General features: G+C 46.3%; 1 protein-coding gene across 2 annotated transcripts in view; it reads left to right on the forward strand.

The window, feature by feature from the left end:
* Nucleotides 1–21,586, forward strand: part of arap2 (ArfGAP with RhoGAP domain, ankyrin repeat and PH domain 2) — a 598,549-nt gene that overhangs the window by 287,716 nt on the left and 289,247 nt on the right. For both annotated transcript variants that reach the window (XM_070870551.1, XM_070870553.1), the window contains exon 15: nt 1,537–1,668. In XM_070870551.1, coding sequence (XP_070726652.1) covers nt 1,537–1,668 — 132 coding nt within the window. The remainder of the gene's footprint in view (nt 1–1,536; nt 1,669–21,586) is intronic.

A 21,586-nucleotide genomic window follows, 5' to 3' on the forward strand; every position in this document is an offset into this window, starting at 1 on the left:
AAGTTGGGGGCTGTGCGGAGTGACTGCAACGATGACGTCATCACAGTACCGTGTCACCACTGCTCTCCCCTTCACTTAAAGGGGAGAGCCTTCACAATTTTAAAACTTCGGCCTACTAGGCCACCAGGGGGGGTTTCAGCCGTGCCAGCAGCTGGATCTGGGGGCATAATTTTCAGGCCAACATGGCAGTCAGCTGACAAAACAAAACATGGCGGCAGTGGCAGTGCATCCTCCCCTTTAAGGGAAGCCGCATCGCCATTGCAAAAGGCCACAGCCTCACTGGACTTACCAGGAAAAAACAGGTTTTGGCACCGCCAGGTGAGCCAAAGAGTTTCAGAGGGGAATGTTGCTGTCGGGTGGTGTAGATTGGCAGTGCACACAGTGATGACAAGCTTACCAAGGATCGGCAGCAGAGGATCAGTAGGGGGGGACGAATCGAGCCACAGTCGGGGAAACTTGTACGGGCAATTGGGCTAGCGGCGGCCATTCCACGAAAAGCCAGCAGCCACTCCACTCCGCAGCGTGGCCACCGATTTGCGGTGGTAACAGACCTTAAGGAGAGGGGCAATTTTGGCCCTGAGCTTTTTCGTATAACCTGGCCAACCTTAGAAGTGGGTAAATATTTTGAATGGAATCGTTAACCCAGTTGCAAATACTAACGAGTGGGTAAGTATCAACTTTGATCCTATTAACAAGTACAGGACGTCTAATAATATATCCCTGGTTTATAGCATCAGGAAGATTTAATAAAGGTTAAAAATTTAATGGGACCAAAATTGCCCTATTTTTAAGAGCCGTTGCCACCTCAAAGAGTGCGGAAAGCACTCACTGCTCGGTCGGTGCAGAGTTGCTGACAATCGCGACATTGCCCTCATTTATTTTTAAGGTGGTGGACGTTCCAGGCCTGCTGGTATTCCCACCCCATTGATCCCTTCCCGACCGGTGGTGACCGCTTTTCCGCCCCACGTGGGAAATTGCCCTGCGGGAGTGGATCGGCCGCCGCTCAGTATCACCGACAGCTTTCCCCTGTGGGAAGCTGCCTGTGGCTGGGCGGTGCATCAGCCCTTAAAGGTCGGCCCGACAATGGCGGCCACGGATTCGGCTGGGCCACCAATAGGCAGCATGGCACCCCCTCTTGGGTACCGGGCCACTGGCCCAGCCAAAATTCTCCTTGGTGGCCCAGTGGGCGCCACTAATGTGGCTGCAGAGTTTACAGTGACCCTCCCCTTTAACTGAAGGGGAGGGATGTTGCTATGCATCAATGCCGCGCTGATGACAGCCACCGACGTCCACCCCTCTCCACGCTGACTTCCAACCCGAACACCGCCTGGAAGAAATTTTTATTTTAAAGAGACCAATTTCGTTCCACTCTCTGCTCCATGGATTGGGGCAGAGAAAAATCTTTAAAAACGATAGGTGCGCCCCCTTTCAGTCGGGGGCCAATTGCGGCCCCAATATATTTTAAAACGCTTTTATAAGAATGTATTCCTTATTTGAATAAGTTCTGAACATTGTTCATTTGTTTTTTATTCCTAGTGCTTCCAAAGATTGATGCGTTGTCTAAAGCTGGCATCCGTTCTAATAATTCACAGTCCTGCTTTCTGTGTGGTTTCCTGTACAAGGCTGTCAACACTACAAAAACAGTAACTGAGAAAAGATTGAAAGAAGGTAGGTTATGTTTTATTAATGGTACTTTCATTTTAACAAATAACTCAATTGCTTAATATGGTACATAGCTTAACCACAACTAAATGTCAAGAAGCTTGCACCAGCACAGGCTGAATACGGCAAATGGTCTCCACCTGTGCTGTCGTTTCTATATGTTTTTAATCAAATGCAGTTTGTGATGGAGACGTTAGTGTTTGATATGACTCAATTGTGTCAGTGAAATTGTGCTCGACAGCATTGTATTGTACTCGGATTCAAATCAGGAAAGAAATTCAATGTTTGAACAGCTGAAGCTCCCATCTTTTCTTTCTTGCTCTTCCCCTTTTTGGAGGCAGTGGTGGTGTACAGTTCTCCCTTATCTCCTTTCCCCGATATGCTGCCTAACTTGTGTATGCAAGGTAAACCAATAGGTGTTGATAGATCAAGCAAACATGGTTGCAGGTGGTATCAGTCGATTTATAGGGGCCAAGTTTCGGCCTGAGTTGCTCCTGTTTTTTTGGAGCAACTGGTTTAGAATGGAGTATCTTAGAAATTTGAATTCTCGGCATTTAGTTTGCTCCAGTTCTAGTCAGTTCGAACAGATTCACTTTGGAACAGAATTTGTTTTTCAAAAGGGGGCGTGTCCAGCCATTTACGCCTGTTTTCAAAGTTTAGGCAGTGAAAACTTACTCCAAACTAACTTAGAATGGGGTAAGTGAAGATTTTTGTACGATCAAAAAACCTTGTCTATACTTTAGAAAATCAGGCGTAGGTTACAAATTAGGCGTAGGGAATGGGGGAGGGGGGGTTTAAAGGGAAGTTTACAAACATTAAACTCTTCAGTTTTACAAATAAAGATCCATCATCAATAAATCAACCAATAAATCAATCAAAAAAAATTAATAAAAAATAAAAAAAATTTCACGAATCAATAAATAAAACATTTTTTACTTACCGACTGCAGCACCGGGAGTCCTCCAACAGCGTGCTGGGACGGCCTCCCCCAGTGTGTCTCTGTCAGTGTCTCTATCTGTCTGTCTGTCTGTGTGTCTCTCACTCTCTGGCTGTCAGTATCTGTGTTTCTGACAGCGAGGGGAGGGGGGGGTGGTGGGGTGAGGGGGAGGGGGAGAAGGGAAGTGAGGGGGAGGGGGAGAAGAAGGGGGAGGGGGAGAAGGGAGGTGGGGGGGAGGGGAAAAGGAGGTGGGGGTAGGGGGGAGAAGGGGGAGGGGGAGAAGGGGGGTGGGGGGAGGGGGAGGGAGGGAGGGAAGGAAGGAAGGAGGGAGGGAGAGAGAGGAGGGAAGGAGGGAGAGGAGGGAAGGAGAGAGGAGAGAGGAGGGAGGGAGGGAAGGAGAGAGGAGGGAGGGAGGGAAGGAGAGAGGAGGGAGGGAGGGAAGGAGAGAGGAGGGAGGGAGGGAAGGAGAGAGGAGGGAGGGAGGGAAGGAGAGAGGAGGGAGTGAGGGAGGGAAGGAGAGGAGAGAGGGAGGAAAGGAGAGATGAGGGAGGGAGGGAAGGAGAAGGGAGGGAGGAGAGAGGAGGGAAGGTGGGGGGAAGGAGAGAGGGGGCGGGTGGGAAAGAAGGAGGCTGAATGGCCGGGCACAAGACCTCGGGCTGGATTCACAGGTAGGTGGCGTCGGGTCTCGGGGTGGGGCAGTCGTGGAGGTCCGGGGAGGGGGAAGAGTCGCGGGGGGGGAAGGGGAAGAGTCGCGGAGGTGGGGGGGTGGGGGGAGGGGAGAGAGAATCGCGGAGGTCTGGTGGGGGGGAGAGAGAATCGCGGAGGTCTGGTGGGGGGAAGAGAGAGTCGCGGAGGTCCGGGGGGGGGGGTGCGGTGAGGAGAGAGAGAGTCGCGGAGGTCCGGGGGTGGGGGTGGAGGGTGGAGAGAGTCGCGGGGCGTGGGGGGGTGGGGGGAGCGGAGGTCAGGTCACCGGGGGGAGCGCAGGGGTCGGGTCGGGTGGGAGGAGCCTTAAGCACGCAGCCCCAGTAAGGCCATTTGGTCAGGGCTAGGGGCTGCGTGCTTCGGGCCCCTCCCACAGTTTTGGGCGCCTGGAGCTACTGCACATGCACGCCCACTGTAGTGCGCATGTGCAGAGGTCCCGGCACTGTTTTCAGCGCAGGGACCTGGCTGCGCCCCCTACAGCTCGTGCTGCGCTGCGCCCAGCAGCAGAGGACCTGCAGGGAGCCGGAGAATAGGTAAGTTTTTTTTAGGCGCACTTTCTGGCGCGAAAATCGGGCGTCCGGCGCGGCCCGAAATTTGGGCCGATAATGTGCAAACCACGCTCTAGTTTGTGCTACCTTATTGTGGGTAATTGGAACGTAGAAAAGTTGACATTCACAAAATTCATGTGCATAGCATGCAGAGGCTGTTTCACAGAAACATAGAAAATAGGTGCAGGATTAGGCCATTCGGCCCTTTGAGTCTGCGGCACCATTCAATAAGATCATGGCTGATCATTTGCCTCAGTACCCCTTTTCCTTCTGTCCATACCTCTTGATCCCTTTAGCCGTAAGGGCCATATCTAACACCCTCTTGAATATATCCAATGAACTGGCATCAACAACTCTCTGTGGTAGAGAATTCCACATGTTAACAACTCTCTGAGTGAAGAAGTTTCTCCTCATCTCAGTCCTAAATGGCTTACCCCTTATCCTTAGACTGTGACCCCTGGTTCTGGACTTCCTCAACATCGGGAATATTTTTCCTGCATCTAACCTGTTCAGTCCCGTCAGAACCTTATATGTTTCTATGAGATCCCCTCTCATTCTTCTAAACTCCAGTGAATACAGGCCTAGTCGATCCAGTCTTTCCTCATATGTCAGTCCCGTCATCCCGGGAATCAGTCTGGTGAACCTTTGCTGCACTCCCTCAATAGGAAGAACGTTCTTCCTCAGATAAGGAGACCAAAACTGAACACAATATTCCAGGTGAGGCCTCACCAAGGCCCTGTACAACTGCATTAAGATCTCCCTGCTCCGATACTCAAATCCCCTAGCTATGAAAGCCAACATGCCATTTGCCTTCTTCACTGCCTGCTGAACCTGCATGCCAACTTTCAATGACTGAGGTACCATGACACCCAGGCCTCGTTGCACCTCCCCTTTTCCTAATCTGCCGCCATTCAGATAATATTCTGCCTTCGTGTTTTTGCCCCCAAAGTGGATAACCTCACATTTATCCACTTTATACTGCATTTGCCATGCATTTGCCCACTCACCTAACCTGTCCAAGTCACCCTGCAGCCTCTTAGCATCCTCCTCATAGCTCACACCGCCACCCAGCTTAGTGTCATCTGCAAACTTGGAGATATTACACTCAATTCCTTCATCTAAATCATTGATGTATATTCTAAATAGCTGGGGTCCCAGCACTGAGCCCTGCAGCACCCCACTAGTCATTGCCTGCCATTCTGAGAAGGATCCATTTATCCATACTCTCTGCTTCCTGTCCAGTTCTTTATCCACATCAATTCATTACCCCAATACCATGTGCTTTAATTTTGCACACCAATCTCTTGTGTGGGACCTTGTCAAAAGCCTTTTGAAAGTCCAAATACACCACATCCACTGGCTCTCCCTTGTCCACTCTACTAGTTGCATCCTCAAAAAATTCTAGAAGATTTGTCAAGCATGATTTCCCTTTCATAAATCCATGCTGACTTGGACCGATCCTGTCACTACTTTCCAAATGCATTGCTATTTCATCTTTAATAATTGATTCCAACATTTTCCCCACTAATTACCGTTTTCTCTCTTCCTCCTTTTTTAAAAAGTGGTATTACATTAGCTATCCTCCAGTCCATCGGAACTGATCCAGAGTCGATAGACTGTTGGAAAATGATCACCAATGCATCCACTATTTCTAGGGCCACTTCCTTAATACTCTGGGATGCAGACTATCAGACCCCAGGGATTTATTGGTCTTCAATCCCAACAATTTTCCTCACACAATTTCCTGAATAATAAGGATTTCCTTCAGTTCCTCCTTTTCGCTAGACCCTCAGGTCTCCTAGTATTTCCAGAAGGTTATTTGTGTCTTCCTTCGTGAAGACAGATCCAAAGTATTTCTTCAATTGGTCTGCCATTTCTTTGTTCCCCATTATAAATTCACCTGATTCTGACTGCAAGTGACCTACATTTGTCTTCACTAATCTTTTTCTCTTCTCATATCTAGAAGTTTTTGCAGTCAGTTTTTTAAGTTCTCAGCAAGCGTCCTCTCGTACTCTATTTCCCCCCTCCTAATTAAACCCTCTGCTGAATTCTAAATTTCTCCCAGTCCTCAGGTTTGCTGCTTTTTCTGGCCAATTTATATGCCTCTTCCTTGGATTTAACACTATCCCTAATTTCACTTGTTAGCCACGGTTGAGCCACCTTCCCCGTTTTATTTTTACTCCAGACAGGATATACAATTGTTGAAGTTCATCTATATGATCTTTAAATGTTTGTCATTGCCTATCCACCGTCAACCCTTTAAGTATCATTCGCCAGTCTATTCTAGCCAATTCACGTCTCATACCTTCAAAGTTATCTTTCCTTAATTTCAGGATCCTAGTCTCTGAATTAATTATGTCACTCTCCATCTTAATAAAGAATTCTATCATATATGGTCACTCTTCTCCAAGGGGCGTCGCACAACAAGATTGCTAATTAGTCCTTTCTCATTATGCATCACCTAGTCTCGGATGACCAGCCCTCTACTTGGTTCCTCGACATATTGGTCTAGAAAACCATCCCTAATACACTCCAGGAAATCCTCCTCCACCGTATTGCTACCAATTTGGTTAGCCCAATCTGTATGTAAATTAAAGTCGCCCATGATAACTGCTGCACCTTTATTGCATGCTCCCTAATTTCTTGTTTGATGCTGTCCCCAACCTCACTACTACTGTTTGATGGTCTGTACACAACTCCCACTAGCGTTTTCTGCCCTTTGGTATTCCGCAGCTCTATCCATACCGATTCCACATCATCCTAGCTAATGTCCTTCCTTACTATTGCGTTAATTTCCTCTTTAACCAGCAACGCTACCCCACCTCCTTTTCCTTTTGGTCTATGCTTCCTGAATATTGAATATCCCTGGATGTTGAGTTCCCAGCCTTGGTCACCCTGGAACCATGTCTCCGTAATCCCAATTATATCATATTCGTTAATAGCTGTCTGCACAGTTAATTTGTCCACCTTATTACGAATACTCCTCACATTGAGGCACAGAGCCTTCAGGCTTGACTTTTTAACACATTTTTCCCTTTAGAATTTTGCTGTAATGTGGCCCTTTTTGATTTTTGCCTTGGGTTTCTCTGCCCTCCACTTTTACTTTTCTTCTTTCTATCTTTTGTTTCTGCCCCCATTTTACTTCCTTCTCTCTCCCTGCATAAGTTCTCATCCCCCTGCCATATTAGTTTAACAGCTCCCCAACAGCAAACACTCCCCCTAGGACATTGGTTCCTGTCCTGCCCAGGTGCAGAACGTCCGATTTGTACTGGTCCCACCTCCCCTAGAACTGGTTCCAATGTCCCAGGAATTTGAATCCCTCCCTCCTGCACCACTCCTCAAGCCACGTATTCATCTCAGCTATCCTGCCATTCCTACTCTGACTAGCACATGGCACTGGTAGCAATCCTGAGATTACTACCTTTTGAGGTCCTACTTTTTAATTTAACTCTTCGCTCCCTAAACGCAGCTTGTAGGACCTCATCCCATTTTTTACCTATATCGTTGGTACCTATATGTACCATGACAGCTGGCTGCTCACCTTCCCCCTCCAGAATGCGCTGCAACTGCTCCGAGATATCCTTGATCTGCTGATGTGTCGCTGAAATTGCGAAAGCACCCGGAATAAATTTAAATCAAGGAAATCAAGTGCAGGGATTTGTTTAATATCCACTATCTGCTTGAGGTTTGCTAACAGTGAAAAATAGACTCTTTCTCTGTCCACCTTCATTCCCCTTGCTTAAATTGGTTCAGTGAGTTTATGCAGTAAGTATCTGTGCCTGACAGACCTGGAGGTTTACAGCTTTGGTCCCTGGTTTGTGCTGAGTTAGTTAATCTTGCAGTAGCAGTGTGGGCAATACAATTTGTTGCAGCATTCCTGGGTTAGAGAGAAGAGTTCCAGGGTTCATGCTCCTGATCATTATCCAGGAATCTCTGCTGAAAATGAACATACGTGTACTTCAGGTGAGGTCATGCTTCACACATGAAATCTAATAGCCACTTGGACAAAGCAATGAACGGATGCCTGCATCCAAGGAAGCTTACATCCTCCTCCTAACCCTCTCCACACACATAAGCCAGAATTAACACCTGCACAAGAAAAGACAAGCGGATTAAATTACTAGGAAAAGAATTGACAGAAGATAAGGTACAAATTTTTTTAAATACGCAGTTAACGTGGGTACTGAACTAATCACTGTAATGCTTGTCACTCCCCCTCAGAGACGAATGAAGAAATCAGCAGAGATTTAAAAATTGTTGCAGCAAATATTAGCAGGGGTGTGGTGTCGATGAATGGTGCGAACAGTCACTTGTCATCCATCGACTTCAGATTTTTTGAGTCTACTTATTTTTAGAATGATGGCTCCTTGCATTATTCCCAAGTATTTTCGAAGTGTGTACACATATATCTAATCTCTGCAAGTTGCTTCCATGGCAACAAATCAAGAAAAGATTACTGGATTGTTCTCCAGGACGTGATTAGAATTTGCAGCTTGGAAAATGTTGCTGCCTACTCCACATTTGTCTTTAACCATAGCTTTTTCTCACTGATGCTGAATCACATTTGGGAAAACATGGTTTCTTTTTACAAGAAATATTCCATGAAATCCAATGTGATATAAGATTGGCACCCTAATGCCCTCTTATTATCAATAAAGTGGTTATGCTGACCTAAAACACTGTTTCACAGAATGATTCCCCTTCCATTAATACCAAACATCTTTTTTTTATTATATCCGTCTTTTGATGCTTTGAAATAGTCAAACTGCACCCAGCTGTTGGGTCCGTAATGCACAGCAACTTGTTGCATGTTTTATAAATGCAGTTGAAAAACTTTACTCATTAAACTAAATTTTCCATCTAATGGGTTTGTCACCAGAAATAAAACCAACTGTAATTGAAATAAATAAAATATTTTCCTGAGAGCTTTATCTATTTATTTTTAATTAAGATTTCCAGTCCTATATTCTTTCTGGGTCATACACCACCTGCGAGTAACCTGCTCCCAATTCGCCACCATCGTTGCTCCAACTAGCTAAAAATAAGTCTCCTTTTAGCTTTCGCCCATTCTTTGCAGCCTTCATTTGGCAGTGCCACAGGCAGCATCCCTGCAATCTGAAACTTCACCACACCAACAAATTAATAAAAATAGCATCAATCTCTGATGTTGTTCCACAGATATTTGCTTAAACCTGACCTTAACATTAGCAAAAACAATGGAGTCAAAACCAAAGGAAGTATTGATGTTGTGGAGGGTTTGAGGGCAGAGGGATAAAGGCATGAAGGTGGGAAGAGGAAAGGAGAGGGATGGACAAAGAGAGAAGCAGAAGCGGAGAGGAGGGAGGGAATGAGGGAGGAGAGGGGAGGGGGAAAAGGTGAAGGAAGAGGGGAAATGGGGAAACAAAGAAGAGTTTTGGGGGAGAGTAGAGAAGGGGTTCTGTACAGTGGACTGCATCTTTTCCTGGATGATCCTCTCAATGCAGGTAATGGGTGACATTGACTAGGATATTCAGCCCTCAGATCAGGAGAATTTCAGTCAGGGTGGTTAGGTGGAGTCACAGGATACTAGCCAGTGGGGAGAATGCTGAGGAAGGGGTATTCAGTTCAACGGGGGAAGGGAGTGGAAGCATGGTAAAGTCAGGGAAGGGGTAGGTGCAGTAAATGGGAAGTCCAACAGGGAGGGGGCAGTGTTGGGAACAAAACGCAACCAGTGGAAATAACTTGGGGAAACGTGGCAGGATAGTAGTTATAGAGCCTCAGGAACCTTGCAGAAATAATAAGAATGATCAGTGATCATCTGGTGGAGCTGATCAGTGGATTGAAAATTGGGCAGGTTCTGTAATGCAACCAATCCGTCCACCAGATTACTGCCCTGCTGGTGAAGGCGATTATCTATGACAATGAGTGGAAGAGTTCAGAGTAATTATTGTGGGCTGTCAGAGTAACATTATGTGACACTCACAGCATCATGTACAGGTGCAATAGTACTGATCGGTTGCAACCGCTCATTATTTTTAAGATGGGTCAATGAAAAATATTGTTCATGCTTCCCTTGTTGCTGCACACAAATTAATGAATAACAAGTTATGAGGGAATTTGAGCTCAGTAAAGAAATATAGGGTAAATTTTCCCATCCTTGCATTGTGACAGCTGTACCAGATAACATCAAGCATGGTTGTCGCTTGCTTTTCATATAGGCCAACCGTGTGTCATCTTCTGAGAATTACCTATTTACTTCAAGTTTCATTGCACGTTCTTGGACTAGATTAGGCCTAGTGCTGGCACTTCACTTCTTGTCGGAGCCGGATTCCCTTGTAGCAGTTGTTAAAGGCGAGGTGATTGTTGTTTGAATGGCCACAAAATATATTGCTGTAAATCTTCGTATTTCATTCAGTTGAATAGAGGAAATAAGGAAGAGAACAACCCATATTTCGATGCAGCCCTTGATGTGCGGCTGGAGCAAGTGGAGGATTGCTCTGTTTAGGGTAAAAGACTGCGGGGCCGAAATTGCCCTTCACCCCAAGCCGGGCGCACTTACTGACTTTTCTTTTTTTCTCCGCCCAATCCATGGGACAGAAATTTGAGCGATTTTGAGGTCTTTGTCTTCTTTTTTGTGTCGGTGCAATGTCGGCGGTGTCGGAGCGCAAGTGCCAATGGTGCGGAAAGCAATCACCGCTCGGTCGTCGCGGAGGGGCCGACATTTTGTAAATTGCCCTCCTTTATTTTATGAGTGGTGTACGGGACCACCCCAGCCGTGTTCCTGCCCCATCGGGCATGCGCTGATCCCTTACCGACCGGTGCTCCGACTCATCAACACCGCGCTGATGATGTCAGCAGGAAACGGACGTGCCGCATCACGCTGACACCTCACAATGTCCTTCCCCTTCGGTTAAAGGGGAGGGCCACTGCAAGCTCTGCATTTATTTCAGTTAGGTCCTCTGGGTCACCAGGGAGGGTTTCGGCTGGGCCAGCGGCCGGGTACCCAAGAGGGGGTTGCCTGTTGGTGGCCCGGCTCCATTGTCGGGCTGACCTCTGAGTTGGCCGACAATTAAAATAAAATGGCAGCCGCGGCATCGCGCCCTCCACTTTAAGGGTGGACGCACCGCCCAGCCACAAGATGCTTCCCACCGGGGAAAGCTGTGGGGGGCACTGAACGGCGGCTAATCCGCTCCCCTGCGGGGCAATTTCCTATGTGGGGCGGAAAGGGGGTCGCACCGGTCGGTAAGGGATCAGCGCATGCCCGATGGGGCGGGAACACGGCCGGGGTGGTTCCGTACACCATTCATAAAATAAAGGAGGGCAATTTACAAAATGTCGGCCCCTCCGCGACGACCGAGCGGTGATTGCTTTCCGCACCATTGCTGTCTCTTTGAGGCAGTAACGGCTCTTTAAAAAAAGGGGCAATTTCGGACCCTGTGTTCCTTATAGGAAAGCCATCTGCACTGAATGGAAGGAGATGACAGAAAGGGTTTCCAACATTCCCAGGAACTGGGAGGAGGTGAGGACATGTTTAATAGCCTTGGGTTAACTGGCAAGCTAATACTATCATGCATTTACATATACAAAGTGAAAGGCAAAGTTTGCATACCACAAAGATATTCTTTTCAGATTGTTATAGCTGGGCAGGCCACATGCAAAGCACTCAGACAACCTTTTAGTTCTGTCACAGGTTCACATGCATGCCCATATTGCTGCAGTGCAAATTATAATCTGGAATTGTTGCTTCACAATTAATTCGGTAAAGTTGAGCCTATAAAGCAAGTTTCCAAAAAAAGCCGAGGTGCCTGATGCACGTCAGTTGGGATAGAGGGTGGACATCTGGGTGTCACTATCTGTTCTTCAAAGTTCCAGCATTCCTCGACTTCTTGGGCTGGATTTTCAGCTTTGCTCATTTCGGGCCAGCAGGGCGGTAAAATTTGTGCCCAGGAACAGTTTGCGCCTCAGTCAGCAAAATGGGCAGTTGGGCCCTGAGTGAGGAGACAAGCGCTAAAGGAGATGTTGCACACCTCTCTCGGGGCGCTAGGCCAGCCGACCTGGAAGCTGGCCACCCGCCCAAAAGAGATTGCCGCCCCTCCAGGGCGCAAACAGAGGCGGACAGGATTGGAAAATCCAGCCCAAGCTTATCTGCTTGCAGGACAAGCCATCATGCTACAGGAGGCAGCAAGACCCCACAATTCGTCAGGTACTGTCCCCCTCTCCCTCAAATCTGCCATCATCGGCCGCTCCTCAGTAAACCAACCCTTGACAACCCTCCATCGTTGCAAACTTCTTAGGCATTCCCTCAGAGTCAAGGATGACTTGCTTCCACACTAAAAATGAGTTCTCGGGTGACTGAAGAGTTCAATGCGGGACCGACAGTTTCTGTCACAGGTGGGACAGACGGTGATTGAAGGGACGGGTGGGTGGGGAGCCTGGGTTGCCGCACGCTCCTCCCGCTGTCGATGCTTGGCTTCAGCTTGCTCTCGGCGAAGCGACTCGAGGTGTTGAGTGCCTTCCCGAATGCTTTTCCTCCACTTTGAGCAGTCTTGGGCCAGGGATTCCCAGGTGCCGGTGGGGATGTTGCAAGGAGGCTTTGAGGGTGTCCTTGATGCGTTTCCTCTGCCCACCTGGGGTTCGCTTGCCGTGTTGGAGCACCAAGTAGAGCACTTGTTTTGGGACTCCCGTGTCAGGCATGCGGCCGATGTGGCCCGTCCAACAGAGCTGATCGAGCATGGTCAATGCTTTGATGCTGGGGATGGTGACCTTGCAGGATCTTGTGGAGGCAGCATTGGTGGTTCTTCTCCATGCTTTGAATTGCCTACTGTACATAGTCCATGTCTGTGAGCCATATAGGAGGGCGGGTATCACTACTGCTCTGTCGACCCTGAGCTTGGTGCCGGGTTTGAGGTCCTGGTCTTCACACACTCTCTTCCTCAAAGCGACCGAAGGCTGCACTGGCACACAGAAGGCTGTGGTGGACCTCGTCGTCGATATCTGCCCTTGCAAAAGTTTTTCACCATCCTCCGCCTGCGCCACGATGACATGCAAGCCGTGATCATGACCAACAGATGCACCACAGACCCATTCCACGTTCGGACCAGGTCAAGTAAAGCTGTGTCATTGCAACAACGCTCTTCTCGATCTTCCTTGCTGCAATGCTCCATCTTGTCCTCAGAAAGCTCCCCACTGGAGTGGAGCTAAATTACAGGACAAACGGGAATATATTCAACCTCCGCCGCCTCCAGGCCAGATCCAAGGTCGTCCCATTCGCCGTCATTGAATTACAATACGCAGACGACGCTTGCATCTGCGCACACTCGGAGGCCGAACTCCAAGCCATCGTCAACACCTTCACCGAGGTGTACGAGAGAATGGGCCTTACAGTAAACATCCATAAGACAAAGATCCTCCACCAACCTGCCCCTGCCACACAACACTATCCTCCGGTTATCAAAATCCACAACGAGGCCTTGGATAACGTGGACCATTTTCCTTGCAAACTACTGCCCTATCTCCAACCTCCCTTTCCTCGCCAAAGTCTTTGAACATGTTGTCACCTCCAAAATCCGTGCCCATCTTTCCCGCAACTCCATGTTTGAATCCCTCCAAATCCGGTTTCCGCGCCTGCCACAGCGTCGAAGCGACTCTCATCAAAGTCACAAACGACATCCTTTGTGACTGTCACAAAAGCAAACTATCCCTCCTCGTCCTTCTTGACTTGTCTGCAGCCTTTGACATGGTTGACCACTCTATCCTTCTCTAACGTCTCTCCGCTGGGTGAGACTGCACTCGCCTGGTTCCATTCTTATCTGTCTAATTGTAGCCAGAAATTCACCTGCAACGGCTTCTCTTCCCGCTCCCGCATCGTTACCTCTGGTGCCCCCCCAAGGATCTATCCTTGGCCTCCTCCTATTTCTCATCTATGGGGCTGTATAGGATATTCTTGGTCACCACAGAGTCAACTGCCCAGTCCTCCTCCTCCTTCAATTAAGGCTGGAGTGCCATAAAATGAAGATCATCATGACTGTTACCAGTGTATTGATTGTTCACATGCATAATTTTGTCCATTTCATCACAGACCATCTGCAGCAAGAGTGGAAGGATACAGTACACCTTTTTTGTTAATTCCTGTGGGATTCAGGGTAGGGGGCTGAACGGCTAAATATCTGCAATCAATGATGTCAGGGAAAACCTGCCATTTGGAAAAAGTGCCATGCTCTCTCATGCTGCTGCTGGCTTTTCATGGGAAATGTTCTGAAAGGTTAAGCCCTGATTAACAACTCATTCTGTCACTTGCTGTCAGCATCGGTGAACTGCTGATTGATTTGATATAAATATCCCCTGATAAGGTTTGGAATTTTCCAGTGGCATAGGAGTTCAAGGCTGTGGTCAACTTCACAGCCAAAGGCAGAGCAATCCCTGTCATCAATCTTATCTGAAATGTCTTAGCTGAAGGAAATGGCTTAGGTCTGTGACCTCCTCCCTGATGAAGTGGAGCTGGCAAAGGCAAATCTTCTCGGACAACCCAGGGAGCTGTGGTCAAAAGACTCAGCAACTTCAGCAACAATTGGGTACAGGCACTTTGCATGTTGTGTGAGTGACCTGCCCCTTTTCCCTCTGCATATCCTCATCTTCCTACTACAGAACAAGTAAAGAAAGGGAGAGAAAAAAACACCGGAAGTAATTTCCATGGTACGAATTTTGGTGGCAGCAATTGAAATTGCAGCTTCTAGAAATACAGACATAAAACCCCCCAAAAATATGTAACAACTAAGGCAAGATTTACACAGAATTACTTATGCAAAAAGCACAAACCCAAGAAGAAAAATTACAACAGGAAATGCCATAACACACATTTAAGATCATAAAGAGAAAGAAAGTCTTTCAGTTAATGCTGTGAGCTTCTGGTTTGAAGCCTGATGTGAGCAAGCACTTTCCAATCTGCAAAGTCCCCTTATCAAACAATGAAACTGTTTGACATGAACCTCTCTTTACTTAATAATTAGACCATCTCCTCTTAAAGGGACAAAGATCCACCCCAGCAGGTGAATATATTATGCAGTACAGACTATTAGCACTCTTGTCCTTATAAAACCGTAAGCAATGACACAGGAGATTCACTGCACATAGAAATGTTGTCACTTGAGCTTTCTACATGTGAGCTACGTCAGCTGCCTCACTGATAATTTAGTGTTAATTAGGTAGCTCAAATTCTGACCTAATGGTACATAAAGCAAAATCAATCTGGGCCGAAATTCCCCTCCGCCCGAAACGGGGCCCACCTACCGATTTTTAAGTGCCCCGTCCGCCCCAATGCATGGGACAGACAATCCGGGAAAATTCAGCTCTTGGTTTTTTTTTGGAGCGGGGCGGATGAGGTGTCATCAGTGAGGCGGAAGGGCCGCCTCTCCGAGTCAACAGCACCATGCTGACGCGTCACAATGTCCCTCCCCTTCAGTTAAAGGGGAGGGCCACTTTAGAGGCAAACATTGGGTCACCAGGGAGGGGTTACCGGGCTGCCTGTTGATGGCCCGGCCGAACACGTGGCCACTATTGTCAGGCTGACCTGACAGTCGGCCGACAATTAAAATAAAATAGCGGCTGCGGCGGTGCGCCCTCCCCTTTAAGGGCAGACGCACCGCCCAGCCACGCGCAGCTTCCAGCTGTCGGGGGCACTGAGCAGCCACCGATCCACCCCAGCAGAGCAATTTCCCGCGGGGCAATTTCCCACGTGGGGCGGTAATGGGGTTGCCCCGGTCAGTAAGCGGTCAACGGGGCGGCAACACGAGCGGAGCGGAGACGTTCTCCGCCGGGAAAATCCATGAGGGCAATTTGTAAATTGCCGGCCTCTCCGACTGAGTGCTTACCGACCAGTCACAGCTATTATAGAAAGGTGCAATTTCGGCCCCATCAAAGCTGCCTTAGGTAAGCAACATAAATCAAGCTTGTGTATTTATATAAGGGTTCATTTTCTGACTTCCCTCTGCCATATGCAGTCTCACTAGGGTAAATTTTGAATAAGAAATTGGAACTAATTTGCAGACGAGCATGTACAATTTTATGCTGAGGCTATCAACTGCTTCTGTTTTCTGGCTGGGTCTCGCATCACCTGTACATTGAGGTGGCTGCTAATTGTACTAAACAGTGGATGAGGGCAAGGTTAAATGTGAAATCCCATAGATGCATTTGAATCAAAAGATTAACAGAGAGAGAGGAATATTAATATTAATTTGTAAAAATGTGCTTTCAAAAACTAGTCAGACTAGGGGGATTGAGTGTTCGTGATATTAATAACACTGCTTGACCTTTTTTCCAAAGCTGATGCAGGAGGGAAGTCCATAATGCATTCATCACCTGGGGGCCGAAATTGCCCCTTTCTGTAAGGCTTCTGGCCACCTGAAAACGGTGGCCACACATCGGTGTGGAATGGCCGCCGAATCGCTGCGGAGGGACCGCCATTTTAAAAATTGCCCTTCCTCAGGTTTGGAGTGGTGTAGTGGATCGCTCCGCTCGTTTTCCCGCCGGTCAGTGCCACTGACAGGTTTTGCTGTCGGTACATTCTCTGTGGCTTGGCAGCGCAGCCACCCTTAAAGGAGAGGTGGCGCTGCCGACGACGCCATGTTATTTGTTTTTTGTCGGCCGACTGCCAGATCGGGCCAACAATTATGGCCGTGGATTCGGGCAGGCCGCCAACGGGCAGCATGGAACCCCCTCTTGGGTGCCAGGCCGCTGGCCTGGCCAAAACCCTCCCTGATGGCCCAGTCTATGCCATTAAAGTGGCTGCAGAGTTCGCAGCAGCCCTCCCCTGATGAATGGTCGGGGCGGTGGACCCACTACAAGGACACTGCCACACCGCAGCCGACGAGAACACTGCCCTGAGGCAACACACATTTCAAAGATGCTAATTTCTCCAAAACTTGCAATAATGGTAGGTGTACCCCCACTGGGCCCTGGTCTCTGCAGGAGCGGGATTAATCTTCCTCTGGATTTTTTTGTGTTCCTAAATGACGTGTAAAATAAATGGATAAATTACAGTCAACATAAAGAAACAAAAAATGCAGTACTACAGATACTCATCAGATGCGTAAAAATTTTCAAATTGTTTCATAAAAATTACTTTTGAAGTCTGCTGCTGTTATGTATCATGGCAGCTAATTTGAACACAGCGCAATCCCACAAACGACAATGAGATGTTTTGATATTGGTTGAGGGCTGATTTTTCTTTTCACCCAGAATACTTAGACGACAACTTGATTTTATTTAGATGGTGTCATGGGATCTTTAATGCCAACCTGAACAGGCAGATGCAATCTTAGTTTACCCTCTCATCCAATGGATAGATTATCTAGCACTGCAGCACTCCCTCACGACTGCACTGAAGTGGCAGCCTAGATTAAATGCTCAAGTCCTGGAGTGAAGACTTTGAACAGAATAAAATGCATTATTATTTGAAGTTGCCTAACCCCTCCATTTTTTTCATGCCCTTTTTAATATAAGCAATTTTACCACTTTTGGTCACCCGACCTTGCTAAAATGATTGACAGGATTTCTCTCAAACTGTCACCAATGCTTCTGTAGTTGACTGCTGTGAGGTTTTACCTTGCAGGAGGGACCACAGCCTCTGCTGCCTCACTACTCAGCACAACAATTGAAGGAAATTAATCTATCTTTGTCAAAATTTACCAGAAAATCGGAGCAGGTGTTCTGCCATATTCTTGTACCTTTCAGTAAAACTAGCTTCTACAGTGATTATGTCCACAGGCCAGAGTCTTCCTTCTGACAATATGGAATGTAATTTCACAAACTGTAACCTTTCACAGCACTCCTAAAATGTGTAAAAGGATTCAACTGTTTCCTTCTGTTCAGTGATGTTGAATGGGCACTACAATGTCACTGTGTGGTAAAAAATAGATTCATTCTGTCTCACCTGTTATTTCCATTATGTTTAAAAAAAGACCAGGACTTCGATTGCATGTTGAAAGATCTGTATATTCTGCAATCAAATTGTTACCAACCCAAGGTATTTCTGAGCCTTTGGCATTTTGAACTGAAGATGTGAGTTTCACCATTTAGCAGTTGGATGTATGTATCTGAAATGTGTATTAGGTTTCCATCATCTTCCTTAATATATATAAATAACAAAGACTTTCAGGGAAATTACAACAATCGTTTTCCTATTGCAGCGATCCTTTAACCAAGAAAAGGATATGTTCAACTAAATGGAGAGCTAAAAGATGGATAAATTACTTTCTCCCCCCACCCCGTCCCCTCTCAATCCCTCCGGATATTTGCCTGCTAAGCCGGCCTAGTATCCTAAGAGAAATACGCAACGCCTCCCTTAGCGCTCCGCCCCATACTCAGGGCCCAGCTGCCCAATTTTGCTGACTGAGGCGCAAACTTTTTCCAGGCGGTATCAGGAACGCCCTGCCGCCATTAATGCCCCGAAAACTTAAAAGCCGAAAATCCAACCCTCTAGAACCTTGTTCCAAAGTTGTTTTGTTTCTTTGAAATGTTCAATTTAGGTCACAGATTTAGTTAATTGTTAGAAAGAAATTAATAATGTATAAGAGATGCTTGTTGGCCTATTGTATAAACTCTCATAAAATCTGAAAACAAAATACATAGAGGAGGTCAAATGGGAACTTTCCTGACAGCTGTCCTGATGAAGTTCTGAAAGATAGGGCAAAGGTCAAAGGGTGATTTTTGCTTTACATGTCCTGCATCAAGCTGTAAGATAAATATGTTGGCAACCTTGCTGAGACATATAGTTTATAACTACCAACAGCTTTGTTAATAAACTGAACACTACAAGGACAGAAAGGTCATCCTATTAATAGCAAATCAAGTTCACCTTAGGCTGCAGATACACGGCTGCATTTGCGTCGATGCATAAAGTCACTGTGCATCAATGTGAAGCAGAACACACGAGTTGGTCCCAATCTCATCCAGAATGCATTACATCCAAGTGCTGTGGGATGACCTCCTAGAAAGTGTCTTGCATCACTCCAGATTTACCATGTGGAGTATAACTTCAGTCTAACAGGAAGCCAATATAAATTGCGCTAAGAAAGCTGATGTTCCCGTGTCTGCTTTCCTAACTTTTTTTAAATACACTTTTCCCACCCAAGCCAGAGTGTGCATCATTGCCTATATTAGCTTAGCCCATGCCTTACTGGCTCTGCTGTGTACTGGTCCCAACAGTACAATATAACAAATAGTTTGTTACAATCACTGTTAACATAACAGATTTGTTAACATTTGATTTCTGCAGATTGGTCTATAGACTGAATATTTATTGACACAATTTAATTCAGTAAAGAAAGACAAATTTAGGCAGATACCCCTCATGTAACTGGCATAGCCCTGCATTTTACCAATTGTTTATGTACATTACGAAGTGTTACAGATACAGGCTTTGGCAGTGTGAAGCGACTATTTGTCAGACTCTGCTTATCTGATAGCGAGCTAAAAAGCAATGACACATTGGGCCTGATTTCACATTAAAAATAACGGTGAGGCTATCGGCACTTACCATTATTCAAATGTAAATCAGACAGCAACTTCCGGTGACCGCACATGCACAGTTACACATGGAAATCAGGAAGTTGCTGTCTGAGATGCCCTGCTCCCCCAGAAGCTGCATGATACTGGTATCTCATCTCACCAAGAGACTTGGCAATAAAATACATGGAACAGCGTGAAGTTGCTGTACTTACCTGATACTTACCTGATACTTACCCACTTAACTCACCAGAAAAAGTTAGGGCTTGTTCATTAAAATGTAAGTACATCTTTAACAGTGTGATAAATCTTAATAACTTCCAAACAGCATCTCTGGCATTGAAAATTAACATTTACAAGTGTGGCGTCTTATTCCTTCAGATTTTAATTATTATTGGAGATTTTTTTTTAATTTGCAAAAGTAAATAATTTGTTTTTACTTTATCTTTGGCTCTTTAATCTCTCACTCTTAAGGGCTAGAAATTTGGTTCTCGGCGATAATTGTATATTTTCGCCCAAATGATCGTTATGGCAACGCTATGGCTATGAGGCAGTAAATTTGAGCTTCAATTTGCGCAGCGGTTAAAAATCGGCATTGCACGAGGATTCATGGCACAAACCGTGATCCTCGCCAACTTTACTCCGGGGTCAATACCATTGCGAGTTGGGCCTAGGGAGGGGGGGGAAAAACACCCTAAAAAAATAAATTGCAAAAAACAAAAAATAAAAAACCACAAAACATTCACAAGATGCTTAACTAACGAATCGCTGCAAAAGAATTTTAAAAATAACAACTTTAACTTACCTTTTTTGCATGTCTTCATACTTACCGCTGATCCAAGTGCTGCAACGCAGCTTTTTCCTTGGTATTTTTTTTTGTCCTAAATATGGGTGCGCTCAGAGCTAAATTTTTGGCAAAAATGATATTTCAAGTCTTGCACGGTGGCGCTCCTCTCTCCAGCGATATTTGAAAAGCGTCGCCGCAAAACTTCTCCAAATTTTCCGCCACACTTTCTTTTGCCAAAAACGGTGAAATATCGCCGAAAAACCGGTCGCAAGGTCGGTGAATTTTTAGCCCGTTATCTTTATTTCTGTACTTGTTTTGAAATAAATTTCACACATATCCCAGATCCCCTGCAGAGGGTGCTGCATCAAAAATCATTTTGTAATTTCAGTACGTTCCCATGCAAAATCCCATAGAAAGTCTGTGGGCAAGTGTAAGTGTCATTATCATAGGCCGACCTTCGAAATCGAGGAAGACTTGCTTCCACTCTAAAAGTGAGTTCTCAGGTGACTAAACAGTCCAATGCAGGAATTACAGTCTCTAACAGATGGAGCAGACAGCGGTTGAAGGAAAGGGCGGGTGGGGAGTCTGGTTTTCCGCAACTCCCTTCCGTTGTCTGCAGTTGATTTCTGCATGCTGTCGGTGACGAGACTCTAGGTGCTCAACGCCCTCCTGGATGCTCTTCCTCCACTTTGGGTGATCTTGGGCCAGGAATTACCAGGTGTCGGTGGGGATGTTGCACTTTATCAAGGAGGCTTTGAGTGTGTCCTTGAAATGTTTCCTCTGCCCACCTGGGGCCCACTTGCTGTGTAGGAGTTCCGAGTAGAGCACTTGCTTAGGGAATGTAAGTGTAATGAACAGCTGGCGCCATTCGTATGCTACTGAGAGCAAAATCCAGGCCATTGGTTATCTAATATTTTGTGCCGTACCCATCACAGCCTGACTATAATCTATATCTGTATGCAGATTATAATCACTGGTGTAGGATATGGGGCAGGGCTGCCAGGATGTCAATCATGCCCTTTAAATGTCTTGCCTCAAAGATTCAGTCAGTGATGTTTAGGGTAAGCTCTGCAGTCTTCAGGCCTAGTATAAATTCAGAGAAAATGTTCTAAATTTAGATTATAAATTTATAACCCCTTTTAATCATTACTTGCATGTGGTTGAGGAGCTATTTGCATCTGTCTTTTTTCTCTGCATCCTCTCTCGTTGATTATTTGTTGCAACCAATTCATAATCACAATTTTGGCACAAAGCAGTAAAAATCTCCGTGACCCAAATTGTATATCTAACATGGCTTTTAATATAATTCTTAAACAATCAGAATTTCTTTTTATACATACCTAAATGGTAGTATACAGCACAATCTTTATCGAGAGCATCAATAAAGCAGTGGATTATATTTCCTGCACAAACTACACTCAGCAGGTTTCAGACTTTGTTGAGTACTATATAATACAGCTACTTGAAACC

The sequence above is a fragment of the Pristiophorus japonicus genome, chromosome 2, assembly GCF_044704955.1.
Source record: "Pristiophorus japonicus isolate sPriJap1 chromosome 2, sPriJap1.hap1, whole genome shotgun sequence".
NCBI classification, from domain to species: Eukaryota; Metazoa; Chordata; class Chondrichthyes; family Pristiophoridae; genus Pristiophorus; species Pristiophorus japonicus.